This window comes from Haliotis rubra, unplaced genomic scaffold (genome assembly GCF_003918875.1).
Source record: "Haliotis rubra isolate DU_JTF1 unplaced genomic scaffold, ASM391887v1 Scf109, whole genome shotgun sequence".
NCBI lineage: Eukaryota > Metazoa > Mollusca > Gastropoda > Lepetellida > Haliotidae > Haliotis > Haliotis rubra.
The window spans coordinates 1,005,655-1,033,275 of record NW_025764992.1 but is presented as its reverse complement, the minus strand read 5'-3'; the positions used below and the strand labels follow the sequence as shown (position 1 = coordinate 1,033,275).

Sequence of the window (27,621 nt, the reverse complement as noted above, 5' to 3'; positions counted from 1 at the left end):
GGGCATCAATACTTACTTGTAATAGAAAGAGAAACACAAGACTTGGACCAGTTTCAATTAGCTTGTGTTTGTTTGAAGTCAGCTGGTGATCCACTGATTCATGTTTTGATGATAGATGATATTTAAACCTGTCCTGGATTGTTAAAGCTAAAATGTTCATGTACAAGATAGGATTTTGTGTCTCCAATAACCTTAGATAACCAAATATACACTAGCTGCTGAAATGGCACCAGCTGTGCTTTAATGATTCATATTTTTATTTAATATTATTTTACATATGTAAAGTGATTTTGTTGTTGTTGAAAAACTTAGATGATATAAACTAGAACTCTTTGTCACATTATTTGAAAAAGGATTTTCAATTGCAACGTTTAATGCATGTGTGGTAGATGACACCCCAAAGTGTCATGACATTGAATAAAGAGAACCCTTGTGATGTTCTGGGTTAGGACTGCAACCCATGATTGAAGTAAGAGGCAAATAAAAGTATCAGGAAGATTCACTGACTTACTTGATGCATGTCATCATATCCCAGGGCCAGTGGGGAAGCCTAGCAGGTTAAATCGTTCGCCTGCCATGCCAAAGACCCGAGCTCGATTCCCCACATGGGTACAATGTGTGAAGCCCATTTCTGGTGTCCCCCGCCGCGTTATTGCGGCGTAAAACCATATTCACTCACTCATTCATATCCCATATGTGTAGAATGATGCTCAGGATGTCAATCAACAAACCAACCAACAAACAGTAAAGTGGACTGATGAACCTGTATTTATATGAGAGTCTAATAGTTTCTCATATTAGACCCTTAATAAAAAATATCAGAAATTTTCAAGCAGGTCTACACTACTCTGAAACTGATGACAGTTGAACAAATCTTAAAAATAATCATTTCAGGTAGGGGTGGTCGGGTAGTCTAGTCTAGTGGTTCAACAATGTGCGCCCATTCTGGTCTCCCACCATTTGCTGGAATATTGCTGGAATATTGCTGAAGCTCCTCACTCACTCAGGTTTGATTCCCTACATGGGTACAATGTGTGAACTCCCATTTCTGGTGACTCCCACCTCGTTATTTGCTGGAATATTGCTGGAATATTGCTAAAAGCGTAAAGCTCAAACTCCACTCACTCACTCACTCACTCACTCACTCACTCACTCACTCACTCACTCACTCACTCACTCCTCACTCATTTCAGATACTTAATGTTAGTCTGTTGATCTAATGATCTGTTGCCTCTGAGGAAAGTTACAGTAAAATAGAGGTTTTATGGATGTGGTGACGTGTTTGTATTTTAACAAAGCAATGACCCAGCTATAGCCAACACATCAGTGTTATAATGCCACTGGTGTCAGCTGTGTCTGTGCTGTAGGTGGAATAATAAGCCAGATTTGGGGATACATCATGCATGCTGATACGTAAATGGAAGACAATGACTTATTGGTTTTCAGACTCGGCATTACTGTTGGAAATTTTTCATTATGAACTTCTGGGCACTTGGTCTTGGAGATTCAGCTAGCCAGGCATCAATTTCAAACAGAAATGATCTTGACTGGAAAATGTGTAATATTACAGTGTGAAAGAAACAGTATAAGTATTGATTACTCCTTTCTTAGGAAGAGTGATTTGTTGTGTGTACAAGAGGCATTAGTGAGTGACCTTATCCCTGAACCTCTGTAATGATTGAGTTATGTCCCTTTGCATTAAGGATCTAGTGGTTTGGGTTTAAATCTCAAATTACCATTAAAGCCAGAACAATAGCTGTGCTCATAGGTTTCTTGATCTTGGCTAGGCATAGTCTTCAGTAACTCATGCTTGTTGTACGAGGCGACAAACAGGATCAGGTGGTCAGGTTCGCTGACTTGGTTGACACATGTCATCGGTTCCCAATTGCGTAGATCGATGCTTTTGCTGGATTGTCTGGTCCAGCCTCGATTATGTACAGTTCACCACCATATAGCTGGAATATTGCTGTGTGCAACAAACAACAAACCAAGCAATCATAGGTTTTCCATAGTGGTAATATCTTTAATAAGCGCCAACACATTATTACCCCTGATAACCCAAGCAGCCACTGAGGAGCTAAAAGGTTAACAGTCATATGACTTATACCACCAGGTACCCATTCACTTGGCTGGCTAGTTATATTTATGTGATTGTTCACAGGCCATCATGTAGGAATATTGTAAACCACAATTTATCCCATGGTCTTTACTCTCTCGTCCATTTTGTTGTTGACATCATCTCAGTTCCAACCTTTCTCTGTTGCAGCGTCTGCGTCGCAGTTTGCCTCCCAGTTTGATCCGGCGAATGTCAACCAGCACGTGGACGACAACAACATCAGCAACCGGCATGCCGACCCTGGAACCAGAACCCTGCCGTATACGTAGTGCAAGTTTCCGCCACTCACGAGAAGGAACGCCCGGCTCCAGCCCTAATGGTAGTCGTAGCAACAGCCCCTCACCAAGTTCAAACACAACCGTAGTGCTGACAATACCAAAGTCTCGGTCCTTTTCTTTGGCCTCAGCTCCAACATCACAGTCTCACCCTCGTACTCGCTTCATGCGAAGAAGCATGGTTAGCACAACGTCAGATAGCGCCACCAGCCCCACCAAGGTGGACAGTAAAGGATTATCTCCCCTTGTAAAGTCTGACGTGCAAGATGATGGAGACAGGGGGGAAGGTCAGTGCCCTGTCTAAAGAACTTCAGTGCTCTGCGTTTAGCAAGCGGTTTAACATCACATCGGACTATGAGAGCAGTGACTCCCCTAGCAGTAGCGACCACAGTGACAACGTGGGAACCAATGAAGAGCTTGTGGGATCACCACCAAAGAAAGTATGTATGACTTTGTTACTATGTGGGCATAAACTTCGTTTAGATTCAACTTCTTCATACTCTACTGTCCCCTCCCACAATAAGAATGCTGTAATATTGCAACAACAAAAAATCCTGTTTATTCGTTTTGAAATTTTATAGGTTTCTATTTAAGTTATCTGATAATCATAATCGTGTTGATATTATCACAATATTGCTAATATATACTACTCAAACAAGTTAGAGAATAACTCATGACATGGACTTACTAAGAATTCTGTGTTCTTCAATATCACTTGAGCAGTATATATTACATGTGTTATATTGTATCTGTATATGTTACCCACAATGGTTGTAAGTCTTTTTGACCCGTGAAGGTCCGGATTAGAATGAACCTTCAGTAACCCATGTTTGTCATACGAGGCGACTAACAGGATCGTGTGGTTAGGCTCGCTGGCTTGATTGACACATGGCATCGGTTCCCAATTGTGCAGGTCGATGGTCATGCTGTTGATCACTGGATTGTCTGCTCCAGACTCGATTATATCCAGACCGCCGCCATTGTGCGGCATAAAACTCACTCACTCACTCACTCATTTAAGTCTTTTTGTGGATTCTGTTTTGGAATTAGTCCCCAGCAACTATAGTCCTGTTTCAAGAGGTGATTTGATCAATCAATGTTTGATTAACTTTGGGTGATAGGGTGTCATCAGGCACTGATGTTGCTTACAATATCAATCTCGTAATGCTTGTCATAAGATCCGACTAGCAGGATCGGGAGGTCAGACTCGCTGACACATGTCATCGTATCCCAATCGATGCTCATGTTGTTGATCACTGGATTGGGTGTTCCAGACTCATTAATTTTCAGACTGCCTCTATAGAGCTGGAATATAGCTGAGTGTAGCGTAAAACTAAACTCACTCACTCCCTTTCACACCTCTTTGTGTGGATTATGCTTGCTTTAAGAGGAAACAAAATGAATGGGTGACCTGCATCAGTGTCTTGGTTGATTGCATGTCAATCACTGGATTGTCTGGTCCAGACATGATTCTTTACTGACCATTGTCTTATGGCTAGAATATTGCTGAGTACACCATGAATAGGTGGGTGGGTGTTCACACGTATGCACTCACACATACACACGCCCACACACACTCTTCGATGAAAAGGCTGAATATTGTTGACAATGACGTAAAATGTGACGGTATTCACATCCCCAAAACGACTCGTGTTTTAACTTTGAGCTTTGTTTACACATCCTCACAGACAGTGGTCATTATATTTTGCAAAATTCAAAGGAATTGATAATAAGATACTTCTTCCTTGATCATCAACTATGCTAGTTTCAGGTCAGAAACTGTTTATTTTCAGAATTATTAATCTTGCCGGTGGTTCGGATAGCATCCCTGTCCTGAGTTACTTGATTCTGTGTGTGTACATATAATCATGCTTCAGAAGGTTGTATCATGTCAGCTGGGGTGATAAAAACTTCTATCTCAAGGGGTTGAATCTAAAAAACTTGTTTACATCAAACTGATGCTGAGACAACTTACCCTTTTATTGTAGATGAATCACTTTCCCTTTTCATCATTTGCTAGTCTAGCCCATGTGTAAAAGATAATTCTTAAAACACTTTATCTCTGGTGTTAGGTCTTGACATGATCAGACAACATAAATATTTCAACTTTGAAATAGTCTTCCAGTATCTGGTATGGGTTCAGAGGCCCCCTATCTCCTATGAATACCAGGCTCTGTGAATGTTTCATTCTTGAGGAACAGGAAATCTTGTCTTCACCACAGGACCAGGAATTTAGCCTTGTTACACGACCAGGAATTTAGCCTTGTTACACTTGTTGGCACCACAGGACCAGGAATTTAGCCTTGTTACACTTGTTGGCACCACAGGACCAGGAATTTAGCCTTGTTACACTTGTTGGCACCACAGGACCAGGAATTTAGCCTTGGCACCAGAGAACCAGGAACTTGGCCTTGTCACTTGTTGGCACCACAGGACCAGGAATTTAGCCTTGTTACACTTGTTGGCACCACAGGACCAGGAATTTAGCCTTGTTACACTTGTTGGCACCACAGGACCAGGAATTTAGCCTTGTTACACTTGTTGGCACCACCAGGAATTTAGCCTTGTTACACTTGTTGGCACCACAGGACCAGGAATTTAGCCTTGTTACACTTAGCCTTGTTACACTTGTTGCCTTGCACTTGTTGGCACCACAGGACCAGGAATTTAGCCTTGTTACACTTGTTGGCACCACAGGACCAGGAATTTAGCCTTGTTACACTTGTTGTTTTAGCCTTGTTACACCACAGGACCAGGAATTTAGCCTTGTTACACTTGTTGGCACCACAGGAATTTAGCCAGGATCCTGGCCTGGTTCACTTGTTGGCACCACAGGACCAGACATCAAGGAACCAGGACACTTTTACCAGGCAACAAAGAACCACTGGGAGCTTGACCTGGTTACACTTGGCAACAAGGGTTATTATCCAGTTGTCTTTAAAAACCGATGACCAGGATCTTGGCCTGGTTCTCCTTGGTGACCGGGACCAAGTCTACTTGAACTCTGTATCAACAAGGGATGAGGGCCCATTTCATGAAGCTATTCTAGCGCTAGTGTTGTACCTCCTATACTGTAACATAGGCTAACAACAGTCGTAGTGCTACGATAGCTTTGTGAAACGGGGCCCAGTGCCCATTCAACAAAGCAATCTTAGCAGTAGGGTGACTTAACCTCCCATACTATAACATTGGCTTAGATCCTGGCCCTGCCACACTTGACAGACCGTCTTCATTTCTTGGACTGTTTTTGTTCAGAATATTTTAACCCAAGTCTCTTCCATTCAATCAGTATCCAACATCGGTCTGTCTGTACCAGATAAGAACCAGGTGAACAGAAACACATATTTAGGTTCAGCATATTTTACCCAAGTCTCCCACCCCTCCATTCAATCAGTATCCAACATCGGTCTGTCTGTACCAGATAAGAACCAGGTGAACAGAAGCACATATTTAGGTTCAGCATATTTTAACCCAAGTCTCCCACCCCTCCATTCAATCAGTATCCAACATCGGTCTGTCTGTACCAGATAAGAACCAGGTGAACAGAAGCACATATTTAAGTTCAGCATATTTTAACCCAAGTCTCCCACCCCTCCATTCAATCAGTATCCAACATCGGTCTGTCTATACCAGATAAGAACCAGGTGAACAGAAGCACATATTTAAGTTCAGCATATTTTAACCCAAGTCTCCCACCCCTCCATTCAATCAGTATCCAACATCGGTCTGCTTGTACCAGACAAGAACCAGGTGAATAATAGCATGTACAGACCATATACCTGTCCCACCATGTATTGACATATTAAAACTGTGATCTGTTAACAGCAGGAGGTGTTGAGGAGTCCGGGAGAGACGAAGACAGAAGAGAGGGTTCCGGATCCCGAGGGAAGCACAGCTGTAGAAGCACCAGAGGAAGATAAATCTCAAGTAGATGGCAGCACTGAAAATAAACTTTTATTTGACCCCTCTGAAGTGGAGGAGGCTCCTCTTTTACAAATTAGTCGATTAAATGATTGGGATTTCCCTGTGTTTGATCTGGCTGACAGTGCGGCAGAGTTTGTTCTTAGTAAGGTGAGTAATCAATCATCCTTGATGAGATATGTGTTAAATTAACTTTTTACCAGTGGTGAGGTTAAAAAACCTGAAGGCTCCTTACAGTGTTAATAGTTTTTCCATCTGAGTGAGCATTGAGAACAAGTAGCTAGCATGCTGATCTTTGTGAACAAAAACTTGAGTATTTTTCACAATTGAAAAAAATATTCTGGATGTGAAAATTTACTGTTTTAATTATGACATTGTCATATCCATACCATATTTCTTTGGATATTTATCAGGACATGTTTTTGTTGTATATAAAGAAGGAGTGGCTTGAAAACTCCAAACATTATCTATGAGACAATTCTGACTGACAATCTTTGATCAAATAGATGTATTGATATTTCTGTTGAAGACCTTTAATGTTAACAGACACATTTTTCAAGTCTTAAACCAATCTTGCAAGATTCCCCTCAGCTATTTCCTCAGGTCATAATGTTTTGCTAACCCATGAAGAAGTCCGGGTTAGAATTGATCTTCAGCATCCAATGCTTGTTGTAAGGGGCGACTAACAGGATCGGGTGGTCAGGCTCGCTGGCAAGGTTGACACATGTCATCGGTTCCCAATTGCATATCAATGCTCATGCTGTTGATCACTGTTGTCTGGTCCAGACTCGATTATTTACAGACCACCGCCATATAGCTGGAATATTGCTGAGTGCGGTGTAAAACTAATCTCACTGACCCACCCTTCTTGCATTGGCTGACAATCCCCTGCAAACTGGACAGCAATGACTTTGTTACTATATAAGTGTACTTGGTCAAACTGACCCTTTCAGCTCACGTTTGAGCATTTCTGTCCCTTGTGTTAGTGTATGCAATGTTTGAGTACATATACAACTGCATTTCAAGGTCTAGTGAATATCATCATATTTGCAAAAACACATTGATATCTGAAAACACATACGATTGATCTTGCAAAGTGGGCGACATCTTGCAGGTATGCCATATATTCATCTGGGTTATAAATGTCAATAACTGATTCAGAATATTGGTATACCACTGGTTTGATAATAACAGTTTGAACATCTTTGCTAATCTTTTATATACTACTCAAAACAGGTTAAGGACCATCTTACTGTAGTTAGTTTGTCATATAAATCATGGCTAGTTTTTGTCGTTTTCCGATTTAAGTATGCAAATAAACACATCGTGTACAAACAGGTTGAGCACAAATCCATAGGGCATTTCTGATTAATTATTGAGAAATGCCACAGAAAAGTGTGCAAAGGTTCTGTAAGAGACCAAACGATATTTGCTGGAAATTGGCCATTATAATATTTACCACAGGGCATTGTCTCTTGACGTGATCTTTGATCTTTTCACCCATATGATTACAGAAATACTGAAGTGTAAGTTAATTAGATAATTTCCCCATAGTTTCACAGCAACACTTTAGATTCCTTTTTGAGCTGTTTTGTTCAAGTTCTTCTTTGATTCAGAATCAAGTAGGAAATAACAGCTTTTGAATGTTATATTTCTGATTCGATTGAAATTATAAAATGTGACTGATGCCTTTATTCTTGGCAGTGGGCTCAATCTTGTTATCTGTGTGTGTAGTGGAATGTCGTACAATGTACAAAAATACCTGATGGAAGTATCACAATTTTCATCAGTGATGAAGGAGTCATAATAGACTTGACACTAAATCCGTGAAAACATATCTTTAGAATGATTGTGGGCGGTGGGGTAGCCTAGTGGTTAAAGCGTTGGCTCGTCATGCGAGACCCGGGTTCGATTCCCCACATGGGCACAATGTGTGAAGCCCATTTCTGGTGTCCCCACTGTGATATTGCTGGAATATTGCTAAAAGCGGCGTAAAACTAACCTCAGTCAGTCAGTTAGAATGATTGTAATTTGTTTTTCAAAAGAACCTTTCATCCTCTGCTGTTTACATATCATTGAAGCTCGGCTTTGTTTAGTTTGATCGAGGGCTGTGGGTAGCCTTGTGGTTAAAGCGTTCCCTTGTCACTTCGAAGGCACAGGCTCGATTTCCCCATAGGATGAAACAATACTCAGTCTGTCAGTCCAAGGAATAAGTAAGTTTTATGCCGCTTTTAGCAATATTCCAGCAATATCACGGTGGGGGACACCAGAAATGGGCTTCACACAATATACCCATGTGAGGAAACGAACCCGGGTCTTCAGTGTGACGAGTGAACGCTTTAACCACTAGACTACCAAACCGTCCCTGAATGATGTTGATGTGGACTGTTAATCCTCTACCAGCTCATGGGAAGCTTGGGTGGTATACTCTTCTCTGGGAGTATGATATGTCTGTGTACGTGTATGATGTATCTATCTAAATGCCATAATCATGAATGCAGTGTTTAATCCTATTTTACCTCACCTTAAGGGCGGTTGGGTAGCCTGGTGGTTAAAGTGTTCGCTCATCACGCTGAAGGCCCGGGTTCTATTCCCTACGTAGGTACAATGTGTGAAGCCCATTTCTGGTGCCCCCTGCCTTGATATTGCTTGAATATTTCTAAAAGCGGCGTAAAACCATACTCAGTCAGTCAGTCCAAGGAATAAGGGAACAGTATTTGAAAATGCAGTTAACTCAAATTATAAGACATTGAAGGTGAGCTACGGTCCCCAGTGCAAAACACCATATTCAAGTGAACTACTGGCATCCAAGTCGGGCAACTGTCCCTCCACCCAGTATAAATATGACTGCCTTGATGGAAGCTAGAGAAGACAACCAAACAGTTGTACATGCACAAGCCAATGGTCTAAATATGGACTTGAGAGCTGATTGTCACAGAGGATATTTTCCTGGTAAATCCGGCCATCAATCTGAGAGATCCCAGCTCTAGTCTGATCAGTCTGTCGCCACCTCTACATTCATCCTGAGAGATGGCCTCAGTCACGCCACTGATGTTCATCTGGAATGCCAGGCATTTGAAAATTGCTCATTTAAAAAAAATAAGGCCTGCTCCTCGTCTGTGATTTGTGTCAGTGATGGGTGGATTTTCAGCCAAAGTGGCTTGTTTGGGAATGTTTTCTGTAATCCCTCAAGTTAGTTTTGGAACTTCGGCCAACTCCGACAATAATTGTTTCCGCTGGATGATTTGTCATTTTGTGTTTTGCGTGATGTTCAAGTGATCTGCATAGCCCACAGCATTACCTTGTCATAATATACGCTCTAATCGTCAGTGATGTCATGACTTCGGGGTATAGAATGGGGGCACAACTATTTGTGAATTTTCCCAATACTTTATTGTTTACATACAGATGACAATTGATTATATTGGTCCATGATCACTAGAAAAGTTGGTTGGTTGGTTGGTTGTTAATACCACACTCAGCAATATTCCAGCTATATGACATCAGTTTATGAATAATTCAGTCTGGACCAGACAATCCAGTGATCAACATCATGAGCATCGTTCTACACAATTGGGATACGATTGCATGTGTCGACCAAGTCAGCAAGCCTGACCACCTGATCCTGTTAGTCGGCTCTTACTGAAGACCAATTCTAACCTGGATCTTCACGGGTCCACTAGAAAAGCATTCCATAGCACAGCATCAGTAATTACTTGCCTTGATAAGTTTCATCAGTCAAATTCAGCAGTGGCACTTTTGAAGAATAACTGTGTCTGTCACACAGCCCCTGAACCATGTTCTTTCCAATTCCACTCAGCCCCATTAGACATCTATGAAGCAAGTCTAGATTTTCCGCAGGTTCTTAATCCCCCTGGATCTCCATTTAAATTTGAATGAAGTTGCTGGTTTGAGAAAAGTTCTTGATTTTCAGGGACTGAGTATTAGCCTGGTTCCTATGCTTATAATTGCTAGTGGGATAGGTGAGTGGTTACAGCAGTCACTTGCCCGAACTGGTTCAGTTCCTCACCCGGGTAGAAGATGTGATGTCTCTCTCTGGTACATGTAACATCAGTCACTTCAGATTCTATTATGTTTCTGTGTCTGTGAGTGCCTGTCTCTGCACCATTCATACAAAGACCGATCTGTTTTGTAAATACATTACACATAAGTATTTTGGTGAGATGATGTGAGTGTGGACTTAGAGGTAGATATATACCATCGTCAACAATACAGCGAGGTTGCCAATCCCCTTCTGACCGGCTGGATACATGGATCTGTTTAGATGGTAATCAAGAATCACCAGTATCGTATGCAAAATGAAAAAAAAATCAAGAAACTATAATTTAAACAGTAAAGATATAATGAGCTAGAATGAAATTTTTCTTTATATTGTACTTTTTCAGTATGTTTTTCATTTAACTTCAAATCACACCCTTTTATAACCAAGGCATGTATTCTGTACATGTGTGTCTGTGGCTCAGACTGCCTGCCTTTGTTGGGTGAATTCTGACATGTGCTTTTGAGATTTGTGTTTAGTTGTGTTCAGGAGACAGGGTGAGCACAGGCGATTCAGACTGAATAATTAGATGGTATTCACATATGAGGGGGCCCAATCACTATTGATGGGAGTTTACTATGGTGTTTAGTTTTGGAGTTGTGTTGACAATGGTTGGTGAAAGTCAGCAGCTGGGTCACCTGCTCCAGGTTTGTTAGTGTACAGTTTTATCCTTAGTCAATACTTCGCTAGTTCTGGATACGCCATGCTCTTCTATCAGCCATGAATACAGATGGCTACTTTGTGCTGTAGTAGCAAGTTTGGAGTAATGAAGGTTAGAGGACATGTTGTTGTTTTGAGGTCCAGTCAGAGCTGTTGTTGTCTTGCTGATTTCCTGCTTGCTTTGTCTTGATTTGTTGGTTAAGAATGCAGACTACACTACAATGCTGCTGTCTTTATTCATGGGTGAGAAATATAGACCTTGTCCATAACATTATAGTCAGCTATGATATAGTCCATAACATCACAGTCTGCTAAGATATGGTCCATAACATCACAGTCTGCTAAGATAGGGTCCATAACATCACAGTCTGCTAAGATATGGTCCATAACATCACAGCCTGCTAATATGTGGTCCATAAAATCACAGTCAGCTAAGATAGGGTCCATAACATCACAGTCTGCTAAGATATGGTCCATAACATCACAGTCTGCTAAGATATGGTACATAACATCACAGTTATGCTAAGATATGGTCCATAACATCACAGCCTGCTAAGATAGGGTCCATAACATCACAGTCTGCTAAGATATGGTCCATAACATCACAGTCTGCTAAGATATGGTCCATAACATCACAGTCATGCTAAGATATGGTCCATAACATCACAGTCTGCTAAGATAGGGTCCATAACATTACAGCCTGCTAAGATATGGTACATAACATCACAGTTATGCTAAGATATGGTCCATAACATCACAGTCTGCTAAGATGTGGTTCCTAATGCCATAGTATGCTATGGTCTATAACATCACAGTCTGCTAAGATATGTTCACATTTAACTTCAACTTTGGTCCATAACATCACAGTTTGCTATGCTATGATCTACAACATCATAGTCTTCAATGGCTCATAATAGTGTACTAAGATAAGGCCCTTAAGATCACAGGCAACTGAGACATGGTCCATAACATCACAGGCTGCTAAGATGTGATCCTTAACATCGGAAATGCCAGTCTGTTGGGATTCAGATGACAGATGGGTTCTCATTACTTTCCAGTAAACTAATCACTCAATCAACTGTAGTGGTGTGTCTGTTGTCAATATTTAAATAATTAGTCATTAACATGGGACTTTAAAGATTAAAATGTACGAGAGAAGTATCCAAGCTGCTATCAGACAGACTTTGTCAGCAGCCTGACCTACACAATACTGAAAGATGGTTGGTGGGCTGGAGGTGGATAATGGCCAGCTAATGTCATTATTTGAAGAACTGTGCGAGAGGGACATTAGGGCAGGTCTGAACTGGGAAAGCATCTAGATCCCAGGAACATGTTCTCCACATGCCATACATCTTCGGAGTGACTACTGATTATCTCCCCTGACTCGTATTTCCCCTAACATGGTCCGCCCCCTCGGGAAATACGTCCTATTTTGCTTTGAACAAGTTGACAGGAAGGGTACTGGTAGCAGGGCTTGATGAAAGGGGAATTAATTTTGAACTCTTTTGTGTCTTATAGCTTCATGAAGAAGTTGTTGTCCCTTGAGGTTATCCGAGCTCCTTGCATCTCACAGGCAGATACGTTGTCGTTGTCGTCGATGGGCTTAAGTTGATAAATGATTACTAGGCCTGTGGTATGGGTGCCTGTTGATATCTTGCTGGGGTTATTACACTGTGTTGGTTATTAATGATATTGATATGAAGTCAATATGTTTGAGGTGATTGTGTTCAATTGATATTTTTTTAACAATTTCTGGAATATAAATGCTGTTGGTTTTTCTAAGTGTGCTATAAATAGGGAAATGGAACAATGATGTGGAAAGAAATGTTCACAGCAAATTGAACTTGTTCTTTTACATATTTTTGCTTTGACAATTATTCTGTGGTAGGGTAGCCAAGTGGTTAAAGTGTTCGCTTGTCATGCTGAAGACCCGGGTTCGATTCCCCACATTATCATGCAATGTGTGAAGCCCATTTCTGGTGTCCCCCTCCATGATATTGCTGGAATATTGCTAGAAAACTAAACTCACTCACTCACTCCAATGGTGATATGTTGAAATATGAATTATGAAACAGCAAATGTCAAAATGTTCAATGTTTCAGGAACTATTTTATTTGTTTCAGGTTGCATATAAATTATTTATGGAAGTGGGTCTATTTGAAACATTCCCGGATACCTCTACCTGAGTTTATAAGTTATTTCCACGATCTGGAGCTGGGATATAGAATAAAACCATGTAAGTATACGCTCTTAATAATCCCTATACAATTATGTTGCATATATGTTCTTATTAATTTAACTATATTTTTCTTTGATTCCTTGGTTTTGCTTATTTAAAACTGATATTAAACATTTGTAGGTCTGCCATAATACACATATTGCAAGTGATTCCTTGGATTGAGTAACCATGGAAATAGTTTTTGTCATTATATTTCTGTTTCTGAGTTCTAAGCATGGAAACTAGAATGCTCTCTTTTATGTAAATGTGGAATTTAAACAGTGTGCGTGCTTGGGACTTTTCATACTGTTATAAAAGCGAAATTTATTGAAGTAAGTCATAAATTTTAAACTGGACATTAGCTTAGACGTCAAAATGTGGGCTGGAAACAGTGTTAAGACCTTGAAGATCCATGTTAAAAGTTGTTTTGTTGTATTTACCATGATACTGTGAAGATGCTGACTCGACAATAAAAGTCATTCATTAATCTGTGGGTAGACATGATGAATAGGTCATTGACTTGCATGACACGTTATATGAGCATCATGAAAGGAAAATGTGAATTTCGTGACAGTAGTCATTAGTCATCCAGAAATATAATGGGAAAGGGTAAGAAGATGTCAGCAGTCGTGTTAGAAAAACCCTCCGCCCCCACCATCGGTATAATCATGGCGACAGTGAAGTTATATATACATATCGAATGTAGGTGAAGTGGTGTTGACACATTTCTTATGTAGTTAGCAGGGCTATATGTAAGGTAATAGGCAAGATGAGCTGTGTCCCTGAATTACTGTCAGATCTGTCTGTGGTGGGTGTCGGGAATAGCTGGAGGACAAGCTACAGGTGCTCCTCCACCTTAGTAGGGGACACACATGGAGAGATGTACAGCAGGGTAGTTCTTGTTCCTTGTGGGGAGTGTGTGTGCGTGGGGGGTGGGTCGGTTCATGTGTACAGGCGTGGGTGGGTGGGTTGGTTCAGGTGGGTTTGTGTGAACATGCATGAGTGGGTCGGTTTGTGTGTGGATAGCTGGGGTTTAGGTGGGTTGGTGAGTGAGCGAGTGGGTGGGTTTGTGTGTGTAGGTGTGCATGCATGGGTGGGTGAGCGGGTGGGTTTGTGTGTGTGTGATGCGTGCATGGGTGGGTTAGTGAGTGGGTGGATGGGTTTTAGGTGGGTTGGTGAGTGAGCCGAGTGGGTGGGTTTGTGTGTGTGTGAATGCATGCATGGGTGGGTTAGTGAGTGGGTGGATGGGTTTAGGTGGGTTGGTGAGTGAGCCGAGTGGGTGGGTTTGTGTGTGTGTGTGAATGCATGCATGGGTGGGTTCGTGAGTGGGTGGATGGGTTTAAGGTGGGTTGGTGAGTGGCCGAGTTTGTGTGTGTGTGTGTGTCGTGCATGGGTGGGTGGGTGTGAGTGGGGGTTTGTGCATGCATAAGTGAGTGGAGGTGGGTTGGTGGGTGAGTGGCCAGGGGTGGGTTTGTGTGTGTATGTGCATGCATGCATGGGTGGAGTGAGTGGGGGTTTGTGTGTGCATGCATAAGTGAGTGAGTGGGTGGATGGGTTTTAGGTGGGTTGGTGAGTGAGCGAGTGAGTGGGCGGTTTGTGTGTGTTTGCATGTATGCATGGGTGGGTGCATGTGCTGGTTTGCATGAAGAAGGGGGTTAGGAGGGAGGGGCATGGCTAGAGACACAGGGCTAATTGTGGGGGGTTGGGGACTGGTTTGGGTAAGTGAGTGAGAGATAGATACCATGCTTTATATGGATGTGTGTACATTATATGTAAGAACATAATGATGCAGTTTTGATCTACCTCCTACTGATTTGTAATTAGTTTATTTAGGATAACTTGTGCGATATTGTCTTGACGCAGTGCAATTGAGGATTGTTTTATGTGTCATTTAAAGTGTTTCATCTTAATAACTTTGATCTGACGTATACATGAGATTGTGTGGGCAATAGTATTTATAATTGTGTTGATTGATTGTCTCATTGATTGTGATGATTGTGTTGTTAATATTTGTGATAATGGCTGCGTTTTTGGTGATGGTGCGTATGCAGTTAATTATGATTGGGTTGATTGTTTTGATCATGTGATGATGATGATGTTGACTATGATCAACACAATGACCATCACAATCAACAACGTAATATTTACATTGTTACTATGACATGTTATATTTCAGATCACAATCGTGTTCACGCGACGGACGTGTTGCACGGGGTGTACTATCTGACGACTCAGCCCATTCCGGGCTTCACGCAGGTGACAACAGGAGATATTCTGTCTCGCCACGGGTCATCAAGTGAGTCAGGTATCATTGTAAGCATGGCCGTCTGCTTAGTCAGTAGTGCTACCTGTAGCGGCCATTTTCTTTTCCTTCTTAACATTTCTCCATGTTCCCCTCTATAATCCTGTTTAGGATAACATATGACGTGTTAGGTAGTGTTCCTATAACAGTCCACATGGGTACAATGAGTGAAGCCCATTTCTGGTGTCCCCCGCCGTGATATTGCTGGAATATTGCTAAAAGCGGGGTAAAACCAAACTCAGTCAGTCAGTCCTATAAGAGTACCTAGAATGTGTCGTTGAAAGAAATCAATCTGCTTTGTATTCATGTTGTGTGGACAGATATGTATATGTATCTTGTAAAATTATAAGTTGTATGCTTCTCTCGAGGGTAATATGGTCTGATGTATGCCTCTTTGTAGCAGTGTCACCCATGCCGGTAGGCGAAGGATGACACTGCTACAAAAAGGCGTACATCAGACCGTATTACCCGAGGGAGAAGCATACAACGTATTTATCTTACCACCATGTTAAATGTACAAAATATCATTTTATTTTATTTTGAAGATCGCTACTGACTATATGACATGTAAACAAAATGGCGTCTGCCCCACATGAGCACAATGTGTGGAGCCCATTTCTGGTGTCCCCGTGGTGATAGTGCTGGAATATTTGTAAAAGCGGCGTAAAACTAAACTCACTCACTCACTGGTTCAGGCTTGATTCTGATCCAGCCTCCTTCATATACCTGGAACATTCACTCACTCACTCACTCACTAACTGCAAATGGCACCTCAAACTAATTCTTTCTATCTTGTATTCAGTAGTCTGTAGAAAATAATGCTGACAAATATTTTCTGTAGTCTTGTTCCAGTTGTAATGAATATATATGCAGTGTCCTAGATTAGATATAAAAATCATGGAGTCCTTCTTAATGTTTCTTTATGTTACAAATGAGGAAAGTCATGTTTAAAATGATATTTTCTGTTAAATGAAATTGAAAAGAATAACATAATATATTTTTATGAGCAGGTTTTTCCTTTCATATTTTTCAAACTACTTTGTTTTCATTTGTGATGAGAAAAGAGAGACAAAAAAATCTTTTCAAATTGAATTTGATTCAACATTTCTCAAATTTGTGATTATCAGATCTAAGTAATTCGAAAACAGTTCATATATCCAAATATTCTGGATAAATTCTCACAGATTCTGGGAACTCTATAATTTCTAACACTGTAGATGAATCACATGGTCAAAGGACCCGGTAAAACATAACCCCGTTCTGTTTCAGAATCCGACAACTGTGATCGCACTGGTATTATTCATCGGCAGAGTTTTGCTGCTGAAGACAGTTATGGCATAATGGGTGGAAACTTCCCGGCTCTGGAGCTGATGGCCATGTACACTGCCGCCGCCATGCACGACTATGATCACCCCGGACGCACTAACGCTTTCCTTGTAGCCACAAATGCACCACAGGTATGGCTAATAGATATAGGTTGATGTAAGTGTTGAGGGGAACAGTAAGCTGGGCGTTTTAGTGGCCTTGATCTTCCAGAGGGACTCTCTGTCATCAAAGGTACAGAGTTGTTCCCCTTGGGTACAGCAGAATCCTGTGATTGAAGGAATGAATCCTGGTTCACTACAGTTATGTTTCCAAGTTCATCAGCACCATATCCACCCGTGAAGGTCCAGGTTAGAATGAACCTTCAGTAACCCATGCTTGTCGTAAGAGGCGACTGACAGGATCGGGTGGTCAGGCTCGCTGACTTGGTTGACACATGTCATCGGTTCCCAATTTGCGCAGATCAATGCTCATGCTGTTGATCACTGGATTGTCTGGTCCAGACTTGATTATTTACAGACCGCTGCCATATAGCTGGAATATTGCTGAGTGCTGTGTATAACTAAACTCACTCACTCACTCAGCACCATATCTCTGACTGAAACCTGTATGGCCTTGGCATTCTTGACATTCATTTAGCTGAAACTGAGACATAACCGTAAAATATGTCAAAACAATGTTAACCTAAACTCTCACTCACTCACTCACTCACTTTAACTCACTCACAGACTTACAAACCAATTCACAAAAACCCATTTGCTCACTCACTCAAACCTACTCATCACCCAAACCCCATCACTCACTCACTCACTCGCACACACACACACTCTCACTCACTCATTCATCACCCAAACCCGATCACTCACTATCACCTGCCCACTCTCTCACATATTTCTTTCTCAAAAATGTACTGTACTGTACAATGACTGTTCGTCCACTCACTCACTCACTCACTGTTTGTGTCCCCAGGCTGTACTGTACAATGACTGTTCATCCACTCACTCACTCACTGTTTGTGTCCCCAGGCTGTACTGTACAATGACTGTTCGTCCACTCACTGACTCACTGTTTGTGTCCCCAGGCTGTACTGTACAATGACTGTTCGTCCACTCACTCACTCACTGTTTGTGTCCCCAGGCTGTACTGTACAATGACTGTTCGTCCACTCACTCACTCACTGTTTGTGTCCCCAGGCTGTACTGTACAATGACTGTTTGTCCACTCACTCACTCTCTGTTTGTGTCCCCAGGCTGTACTGTACAATGACTGTTCGTCCACTCACTCACTCACTGTTTGTATCCCCAGGCTGTACTGTACAATGACTGTTCGTCCACTCACTCACTCACTGTTTGTATCCCCAGGCTGTACTGTACAATGACTGTTCGTCCACTCACTCACTCACTGTTTGTGTCCCCAGGCTGTACTGTACAATGACTGTTGGTCCACTCACTCACTCTCTGTTTGTGTCCCCAGGCTGTACTGTACAATGACTGTTCGTCCACTCTCACTCACTGTTTGTGTCCCCAGGCTGTACTGTACAATGACTGTTGGTCCACTCACTCACTCTCTGTTTGTGTCCCCAGGCTGTACTGTACAATGACTGTTCGTCCACTCACTCACTCACTGTTTGTATCCCCAGGCTGTACTGTACAATGACTGTTCGTCCACTCACTCACTCACTGTTTGTATCCCCAGGCTGTTCTGTACAATGACTGTTCGTCCACTCACTCACTCACTGTTTGTGTCCCCAGGCTGTACTGTACAATGACTGTTCGTCCACTCACTGACTCACTGTTTGTGTCCCCAGGCTGTACTGTACAATGACCGCTCTGTGTTAGAGAACCATCACGCAGCATCAGCGTGGAGGTTAATTCTGACAAAACCACAGAACCACTTCCTGTCTGGACTGGATGCTGCCGAGTTCAAGCGCTTCCGCTTCCTGGTGATAGAGGCCATCCTGGCAACCGATCTCAAACGCCACTTCGAGATACTCGCAGAGTTCAACACCAAGGTAGTGAATGTGATCCAGCATTAGCTCAAGGAAAGGGCAGCCCGTGGCGTCATTGACAACTGGCTACTTTCCATGATATTGATAGGTTGTTTTGTAATACGATAAGTCCACAACTAAATACAGGCTTAAATTATGCTAAATTGTTACTCCAGTCAGTGAATCAGTGTGTGCTCAATGTTTCATGCTCAACTCCCTGGGGAGAATACCGGCCAAGTGATATGCTAAAAGGTTAACAATCACATTAGAAACAAATCGTACCATGCACCCATGCCATTCATGGCAGGTGCCATTTCACAGTTTAAAAAATCATTTTTATTATAAATAAAAATTAAAATAAATTTTAAACTGGAGACATTAAAGATATCTGAGTTCTCGTACAGACATTGTAACAAATCTTCGTGAATCTTAACAGGAGATAACAATACTTTTGCCAGCCAAGAAATTTGAAATGTCTGTGTGCCTGTCTATTACATGATAAAGGATAGTTAAAGGAAAATAGTCGTAAACTTAGACTTCATATGACCAGAGACCATATAATAATAATAATATGCACTGTTGAGAATATTAGTATATATGAGCATAAATTAACAAGTTTAATTCTTACGTTTGCAAAATACGTGAAATCAATGACTGAAGTGAGTGAACAAGATTTTCGCCAGCTTCGGATAGGCTGCACAGTACAGGCCGTACCACTGATGGTTTTGCGCATTGGCTCTAGGGATGTCCCTCTATTATGTGGTCTTTGATGTGACTTGCACTTACAGTGGTCAGTTGTTTGTCCTGAAACTGTGCTGACCTCTGTTGCAGGTTAATGACGAGGATGCAAGTGGCATTGATTGGACTCAGGAGACTGACCGGCTGTTGGTGATGCAGATGGTCATCAAGCTGGCCGACATCAATGGTCCAGCCAAGAAGAGGGACCTCCACATGAGGTGGACGATGAGTATAGCTGAAGAGTTCTATGAACAGGTGGGTGAACGTCCTGGGCCCCGTTCCTCAAAGCGATCGTAGCGCTACGACTGTCGTAAGTCTATGTTAAAGTATGGGAGTTACGATCACCTTAGCGCTACGATCGCTTTGAGGAACGGGGCCCTGAATAGCTGTGCTTGCATTTCTAGCCATGTAGCCAAGGGACTGCCACATTAGGGTAGTGGATAGAGTCTGGGCCTGGAAAGGGGAAGGTCTGTGGTTCAATAGTTCAGTTCCAAGGCATACCAACAGATGTTCAAAGATGGCACTTAATAACGCTAAAACGCCTCCGTGGTGTAATGGTTACAGCGTCCGTCCGGAGAGTAGAAGGTTGTGGGTTCAATGCCCAGCTGCATCATACCAAAAGAAGTTAAAATATGGTACTTGTTGGTCTCTGTCTGGGTCTCGGCATTAATGGGTACAACAAGGACTGGTCGGCTCGGAGTCAGTATAATGTGTCAGAGTGGGGTATTCATGCTTCACTGTGGCATGGTATCTCAGTGAGCTGGCACTATATGATCGGCTTAAGTCTGGGCTAGTACAAGCAGCCGCACATACACACGCCACATCATCATATGAGAGAAATATTCTCAAGTGCGATGTTAAACCCCATTTCACCTCACCTCACCTCAATATCACATGCCTTGGGTATAAACCAGGACTGGTCAGCTTTCAATCAATGTATCATATATCGCCACATGTAAAGTGTCCCCATGGGTGACCCCCACTATATAAACCTTCAGATTCGATGCTACTTTGTATACCCCGTCTATATAGTGACCCTGAATGAAAAACATCGTCAGTGCATACACAATACCTATGCTTGCAATAAAAACATATTTGTCTTCTGTTTTAATATATGGTGGTCTTGTATGACTTGAGCACATAGTGCCATGGTATGTTTTGACATGGTGGCAATAAGAAAATCCATTCATTTTAAGGACTGGAGTGATTCAATTTCCTGTAATTTAACTGCCACGTATCTCAGTTTACTAGATTTAGTTTGGTTAGACTGACAGTATGTTTACATTACAAGAAGCCATCAGGGGGCAAAACAGAGGGGATGGGGGTGCATGCACGTTGCTAAATTAAACAGATTGATTGCTTACTATAGATCGACATGGTTCAAGGGAGATAACCATGACTAGGCTTTACTCACAATGTCACCGTAGCATGCAAGGGCAGATTCAGCTTTGTTTCAGAATGGGTTCATATGTAGTGGTATCACTGGCATAAACTTGTAGATTTGAGTAAGATATTTATATTGATCTTCTTTCCCCTTCTTTGTGTCTGGGTGAGGTGAGGTGAGGTGAGGTGAAATTGGGTTTTACGTCGTGCTTGAGAATATTTCGCTCATATGACGACGTGCATGCATGTGTATGTGTATGTGCGGCTGCTTGTACTAGCCCAGGCTTAAACTGGTTTTATAGTGCTAGCCCACTGAGATACCATGCCGCAGTGAAGCATGAATACCCCACTCAGACACATTATACTGACTCCGAGCCGACCAGTCCTTGATGTACCCATTAATGCCGAGCGCCAGGCAGGGACCAACAAGTACCATATTTTAACTTCTTTTGGTATGACGCGGTCGGGGATCGAACCCGCGACCTTCCACTCTCCGGGCGGACACTCTAACCACTACACCACGGAGGCGGTCTCTTTGTGTCTGGAAGTGATATCTTCAGCGACCTACCATGTATTTGAAGAAATTTAAGTTAACAAAATTTTGAACAGTAGTTGACAGTCATATGGCAATAATAAACATTGTTGTGACTATAGGGAGATGAAGAAGCAAAGCTCGGGATGCCGATCTCCCCGTACATGGACAGGACAAACCCCCAACTAGCCAAGCTGCAGGAGACCTTCATCAACCACTTGGTGGCGCCACTGTGCAACGCCATGGTGATGGGGGGACTGCTGCCAGGCACATGGGTGGAGGAGGATAGCGATGGAGAGAGCCTGTCGGACACCGACAAGGGAGAGAGCACCTGTAAAGATACAGAGGATGAGACAGAGACCGACCAGGAGTCAGGTGAGTTGGAAAGACGTATACAGAACTCCATGCTTAGTCTGTGATGGGGATTATGGGTTAGAACTGGTCCCAGTAACACAGGCAGGTCATAAGAAGCGGTCCCAGTAACACAGGCAGGTCATAAGAAAGAAGCGGTCCCAGTAACACAGGCAGGTCATAAGAAGCGGTCCCAGTAACACAGGCAGGTCATAAGAAGCGGACATTGTTGATTCAGTCTTATCCTAAGCGACTTAGTGAATTGCTCATGATCATATCAATCACTGGATTGTCTGGTCCAGATTATTTACAAGATGTCATGATATAATTGGAAGATGGATGGGTGTGAGTTTAGAAATAAGAACCAAATATAGGATCTTTCAAGATTTAACAGGTACTTGTGTTATATTGAGATGGAATCCATGGGCTTTTTAAAAAATGCAAACTTTTTTCATGTTCAAAATTTGTTTTACCAGGTAGTTTGTTCCTCACGTGGAAATGTTAGCTTATGCTTATATTCTATGATATACAGCAGTTCAAAGCGTTTTGTGTCAAGACTAACTCAAGGTGTTGTGTCAGCAGAGAGTTGTGGTGTGTCGGGCTTACACAAGGCTTTGTGTTGCAGGTGGAGGGTTGGTAGTTCCAGCCAAGAGGAAGAAGACACGTAAAGTCAACTGCATCTTCACTAAGAACATGAAGGACAACTATGACTACTGGATGATAAAACTGAGGGAGGAGGAGGCCGAGAGGATGGCCAATGAGGTGGACATCAATCAGACTTCAATGCAGGTCAGTCCAGAACCCAGACCGGTGAAATATAGTTCCTCACACCTTGTTCCTCTTTTCAAGGGGAGGGGGAAATAGCCTAATGGTTAAAGCGTTTGCTCGTCACGCCGAAGGTCCGGGTTCGAATCCCCACATGGGTACAATGTGTGAAGCCCATTTCTGGTGTCCCCTGCCGTGATGTTGCTGGAATATTGCTAAAAGTGGCATAAAACCAAAACTCAGTCAGTCAGTCTTTTCAAGGGAAGGGGGAAATAGCCTAATGGTTAAAGCGTTTGCTCGTCACGCCGAAGGTCCGGGTTCGATCCCCACATGGGTATAATGTGTGAAGCCCATTTCTTGTGCCTCTGCCGTGATATTGCTGGAATATTGCTAAAAGTGGCATAAAACCAAACTCAGTAAGTTACCAAGGTGAGGGTAGAATAGGCCATTTGCATCCCAGTCTTGTTGTACAAGGTGCTTCAGTAGCGAACTGGTTTCTCTTGAGTATTTATTTTTTCATGATGAAAACTTGGACTTCACTTAAAATTAGGGAAGGGATTTCTATAGCAGAACCTCCAAACACTTAAAGAATATTGAAAAATACAGAACAGCATTATGTGTTTTAGCTGAACATGAGGCAGTTTCAATGAACCAAGCTAAACTCCATTCCTGAATTGCACCATACCAGAGGGACATGTCATCTCCTGATGACTGTGTTCTTTGTGCGTATATAACATTTCCTGCCTTTTCTTTTCAGCCTGATATGCTTAACGAGAAGTCTGAAATCAAGGAGATGGAATCAATCAAAGAGGAGTCGGAGTCGCCTCCCCCTACTGCCACCCTCCCTCAGACAGGAAAGACGTTCGATGAAACTAAGCAGAGTTCAGATAAAACTTGACAGCATTCATTCAGCTTCGAGGAATGCTAACAGTATCGACTGTCACTTCTTTGAAGGCAAAGGACTGATGAATGGCATCTTGTACTACCTTGGAGCAGTAATAGACTTGCCACAGACAATGGATGGGATAGTCCATTATGATAGTATGGGTATTTGGACTGAACATGAGGTTCAGTGAACGGGAATGTAAAAATGTTGACTTGAAATACAGGATTGTCCCATTTCAGGAAAAAATGCTGAACACCCCTCTTTACAATAGTGGACTCCAAGACACAGAAGGGAGAAAGTGTCTGTTGTCATGGAGACAGATCAGGCATGTCTACAGCCTGTGGAATCCAGGAATTTTATCTCTGTACAATTTGAACCCAATGTGTAGTCATGCTTGATCATGTGACAGATCATGTGATGGATCATGTGACTGAGATTTCGCCATTCTTACCTCAAACCAAATTTGGCATGTTGGGATCCCCATACTGATGCTGCTCAACTCATCTGACGACTTTCAAGTGAAAGTATTTTTGGAATAATGCCAACACCCATTTTTCAACTACCTAACCATGCCCGTGTAGCTCCTCCCAACGCCACGCTACTCAACCTGCACTGATGCTGATTCAGCCCCATCTTTGCTGCTTGACTAGGAGAAACTGACTGGAAATCATTTGAATTGACTATAGAGGTGCTAGATCCCAAGATTTGGTGTATCGGAATAAGTATGTACACATTGTCCCTGTATTTCCGAGGATGAGATGACTGTTCTGTGTATATATTGTTTGTATTTCTTCTAAAGTGTTGTGTACATATTCGTCTAACTCCTGTTAAACAAACACTTGGAATACTCAGCGTTTCCTTGTGCACGTTTTTATTTATATATGGAAAAAGATTTATGATGAATTTTTAACAAATGGTATATTTATTTTGGATCTGTCAGGCTTGGTGTCTTGTTGTCCTTGCTGGTATGAAGTCTGTGAGTCATCAGAACTAGCCTAGCAGAGTTGTTCCCCCTTGTTGAGTTATTTGCTACTGTGATAGATGAGTTACCTCCCCTTGATCTCATGCTTCTCAATCCATTGTGCCACAAAATTACCATCAATTTCATCATATTGCTTGCAAATTAGGGATGTAAATCAATAAAATAGAAGTCAATTGTTAATAAATCATTAAAATCTTCTTAACTATCCTCTCTCAGATGATGTGTAGAATAAAAAATAATGACCCAACAGATTAAGATCAAAACTAAAACCTATTCAAGTCGGAGTTCAAATCCTTGTCCAGTCTGATCAAGGGGAGGCAACCCAGTCCACCAACTCTGATCATATTCAAGTTTTGACTGTTAAGATTTCATATCCATGTTGAGAAATACCAAATAAAGGTTTAAAACGTATTGAATAATACTTTATCACAGAGTACACACTTTTAAAACAGGGTATGACTGATTTGATGTTTCATGTCTTAAATGTTATTCATTATCATAACTTTGGAGAATGGTTAAACAGAACTGTTTTGTTTTGAAAGTTATTAAAATGAAGCTAAGTTGTCCAGTATATTGGTTTGAAGGGTTTTGTTTATGTTCTTGCACTCAAGGCTTATTATTTAGAAGTTTTTTTCAGATTTAGATATATTTTCAAAATGGGAGGCATTGATACCATTTTTTAAGACTTCAGTATATTCAGTATATTTTCTACAGAAATTAGGTCCTTAGTCGGTGGTGATAATCCAGTGGGTATATTGATGTCAGTGTCTGTATTCCATGTATAAGAAATGATACTTCTCTATACAACAGGGCATACTGAGATGTTGACATCCATATAAACTGTGAAACAAATGCTACTAGAAAAAGTTTATGGCTATAGTTTAAACATCTTTCTTTTTTTATTGTTATCAAAATTTCTAGGATTATAAGCCTTGATGATCATGTGAAGTCCTTGCTGTGATACTAATATTGTCTCATTGGCCAAGAGTGATCGGAATAAAACTTGCTCTATTTTTGTAATGAACAGTGTAGGCACCAGGTAGTTGTCTCCCTTGCCACCATCATCAACTGAAACCATGGTATCCTCATGCTAACCTTAACCACCTGATGATGTGCTCTCGCAGCGACGTGAACGGCTGTTCAACTCCATTTCACCTCACCTCGCAACATTCAGCAACGGGTTCCTGCTTGTATGACAAAACAAATTCCCAGAGTCAGTGCTGTTGTGATCACAAACTTTAATGTACTGCTTAATTGTAAGGATGAGTGGTTCTGTGGACAGGGTTCCAGCTTTTTCTGGCATATCTCTGGGTTTGAGTCTGTGGTGACTCTGTTGATCATTGGCTGACAGTGGTGTATAATCTGACTGGTTTGTGTCCATCATTAAATATTATTGAACAAACTTGGAACACCTATGTCAGTGGGAAACTACCTCTAAACTGATACCCTCACAGGGTGGCTTAGTGGTTAAAGTGTTTACTTGGGTTCAGTTCCTGGATGATGTTCACTGTTCGGTCAATGTGTGCAGCAACTTAAACCCTCGTCAAAACGAACATCTTATACTGTTGATATGTAAGACAGGACCTATGAGGACGGAGGTGGTTTAGGTTAGAGAAAACAATAGCATAATTACTTTAATATTCTTGTATATTGTACATAGCATAACCAACAGTCGTCTCCCCTTTGTACACCACAGTCACCACTAGGACAGCCACCAATAGGCAGAGTACTGGTTATAATACGTGTATCAGGACTTGCTGTGCCATTTCAGCCAATGGGGAGTGACCTTTGGTATTCTGATGTTGGAGCATGGGATATTTGTGAAAGAAATATTTTGTTCCAGACTTATACTCATTAATTTATGAAGTGTTCATTGAACTAAGAACCCCTTAAAATATTAAAAAGTAGGGCCCATACTGTGTCACCCACTGTCTAAAGGTAAATACAGCCATTTCTTTTTAGGTTTGTCAAGTTACATGTTGAAATGGAATGGTTTCAGTGTCTGAGAACATTTGAAAGTTTCAAGTGGTAATGCATTCAAAATGCAGTTGTTGATGATGGATGTAGATAAATACATATATATACCTATTATATATCTATCTGTCTATATATAATGGTGTGAATGAAATGTGATGAACATGTGAAGGTATTGGGTGAGTTTCTGTCTCTGGTATTCATGGTCTTGCCATGATAATGCAATACCTCAGTACCATATTCTAATAAATACCTGTACACTGATGATGCTGTGGAACTTACCAAGAACATGGAAAGGTGTTCTCCCCTCGCCTCAAAGACATGCTGTTGAGATGTTGACTCTTCCGCTTACTTGCAGATTGGTTCGGGATAGTTCAGGTCATAATGAAATTTTGGTTACCAATTTTGCAGTTTGAAAAGTGTTATTTGGTTGGGGTAAAAGTAATTTTAATGTTGATATGATTCTGTTACAATATGCCCAGTTGGTGTGCTATCAGTAGTCGAGGTCAGTTGACTGTCATCACACCTGTTTTAGAGGTCACTTAAATAACACACCTGGGTGGTGCAAGGAAACTGATATATCACACCTGTGTGGTGCAATCTGACTGATATATCACACCTGTGTGGTGCAATCTGACTGATGTATCACACCTGTGTGGTGCAATCTGACTGAGGTATCACACCTGTGTGGTGCAATCTGACTGAGGTATCACACCTGTGTGGTGCAATCTGACTGAGGTATCACACCTGTGTGGTGCAATCTGACTGAGGTATCACACCTGTGTGGTGCAATCTGACTGAGGTATCACACCTGTGTGGTGCAATCTGACTGATATATCACACCTGTGTGGTGCAATCTGACTGATATATCACACCTGTGTGGTGCAATCTGACTGAGGTATCACACCTGTGTGGTGCAATCTGACTGAGGTATCACACCTGAATCTGACTATCACACCTGTGTGGTGCAATCTGACTGATATATCACACCTGTGTGGTGCAATCTGACTGATGTATCACACCTGTGTGGTGCAATCTGACTGAGGTATCACACCTGTGTGGTGCAATCTGACTGAGGTATCACACCTGTGTGGTGCAATCTGACTGAGGTATCACACCTGTGTGGTGCAATCTGACTGAAGTTATCA

At 41.8% G+C, this 27,621-nt stretch overlaps 1 protein-coding gene across 1 annotated transcript in view; it reads left to right on the top strand.

Annotated features, from left to right (window-relative positions):
- LOC124282685 (cGMP-inhibited 3',5'-cyclic phosphodiesterase A-like) overlaps nt 1-27,621 on the top strand; it is a 186,795-nt gene that overhangs the window by 155,811 nt on the left and 3,363 nt on the right. The window contains 12 exon segments of the mRNA XM_046718713.1: nt 2,267-2,682; nt 2,684-2,831; nt 6,217-6,462; nt 13,156-13,200; nt 13,202-13,268; nt 15,427-15,555; nt 16,822-17,009; nt 18,683-18,886; nt 19,694-19,855; nt 21,638-21,890; nt 22,492-22,655; nt 23,389-27,403. Coding sequence (XP_046574669.1) covers nt 2,267-2,682; nt 2,684-2,831; nt 6,217-6,462; nt 13,156-13,200; nt 13,202-13,268; nt 15,427-15,555; nt 16,822-17,009; nt 18,683-18,886; nt 19,694-19,855; nt 21,638-21,890; nt 22,492-22,655; nt 23,389-23,529 — 2,163 coding nt within the window. The 3' untranslated portion in view covers nt 23,530-27,403.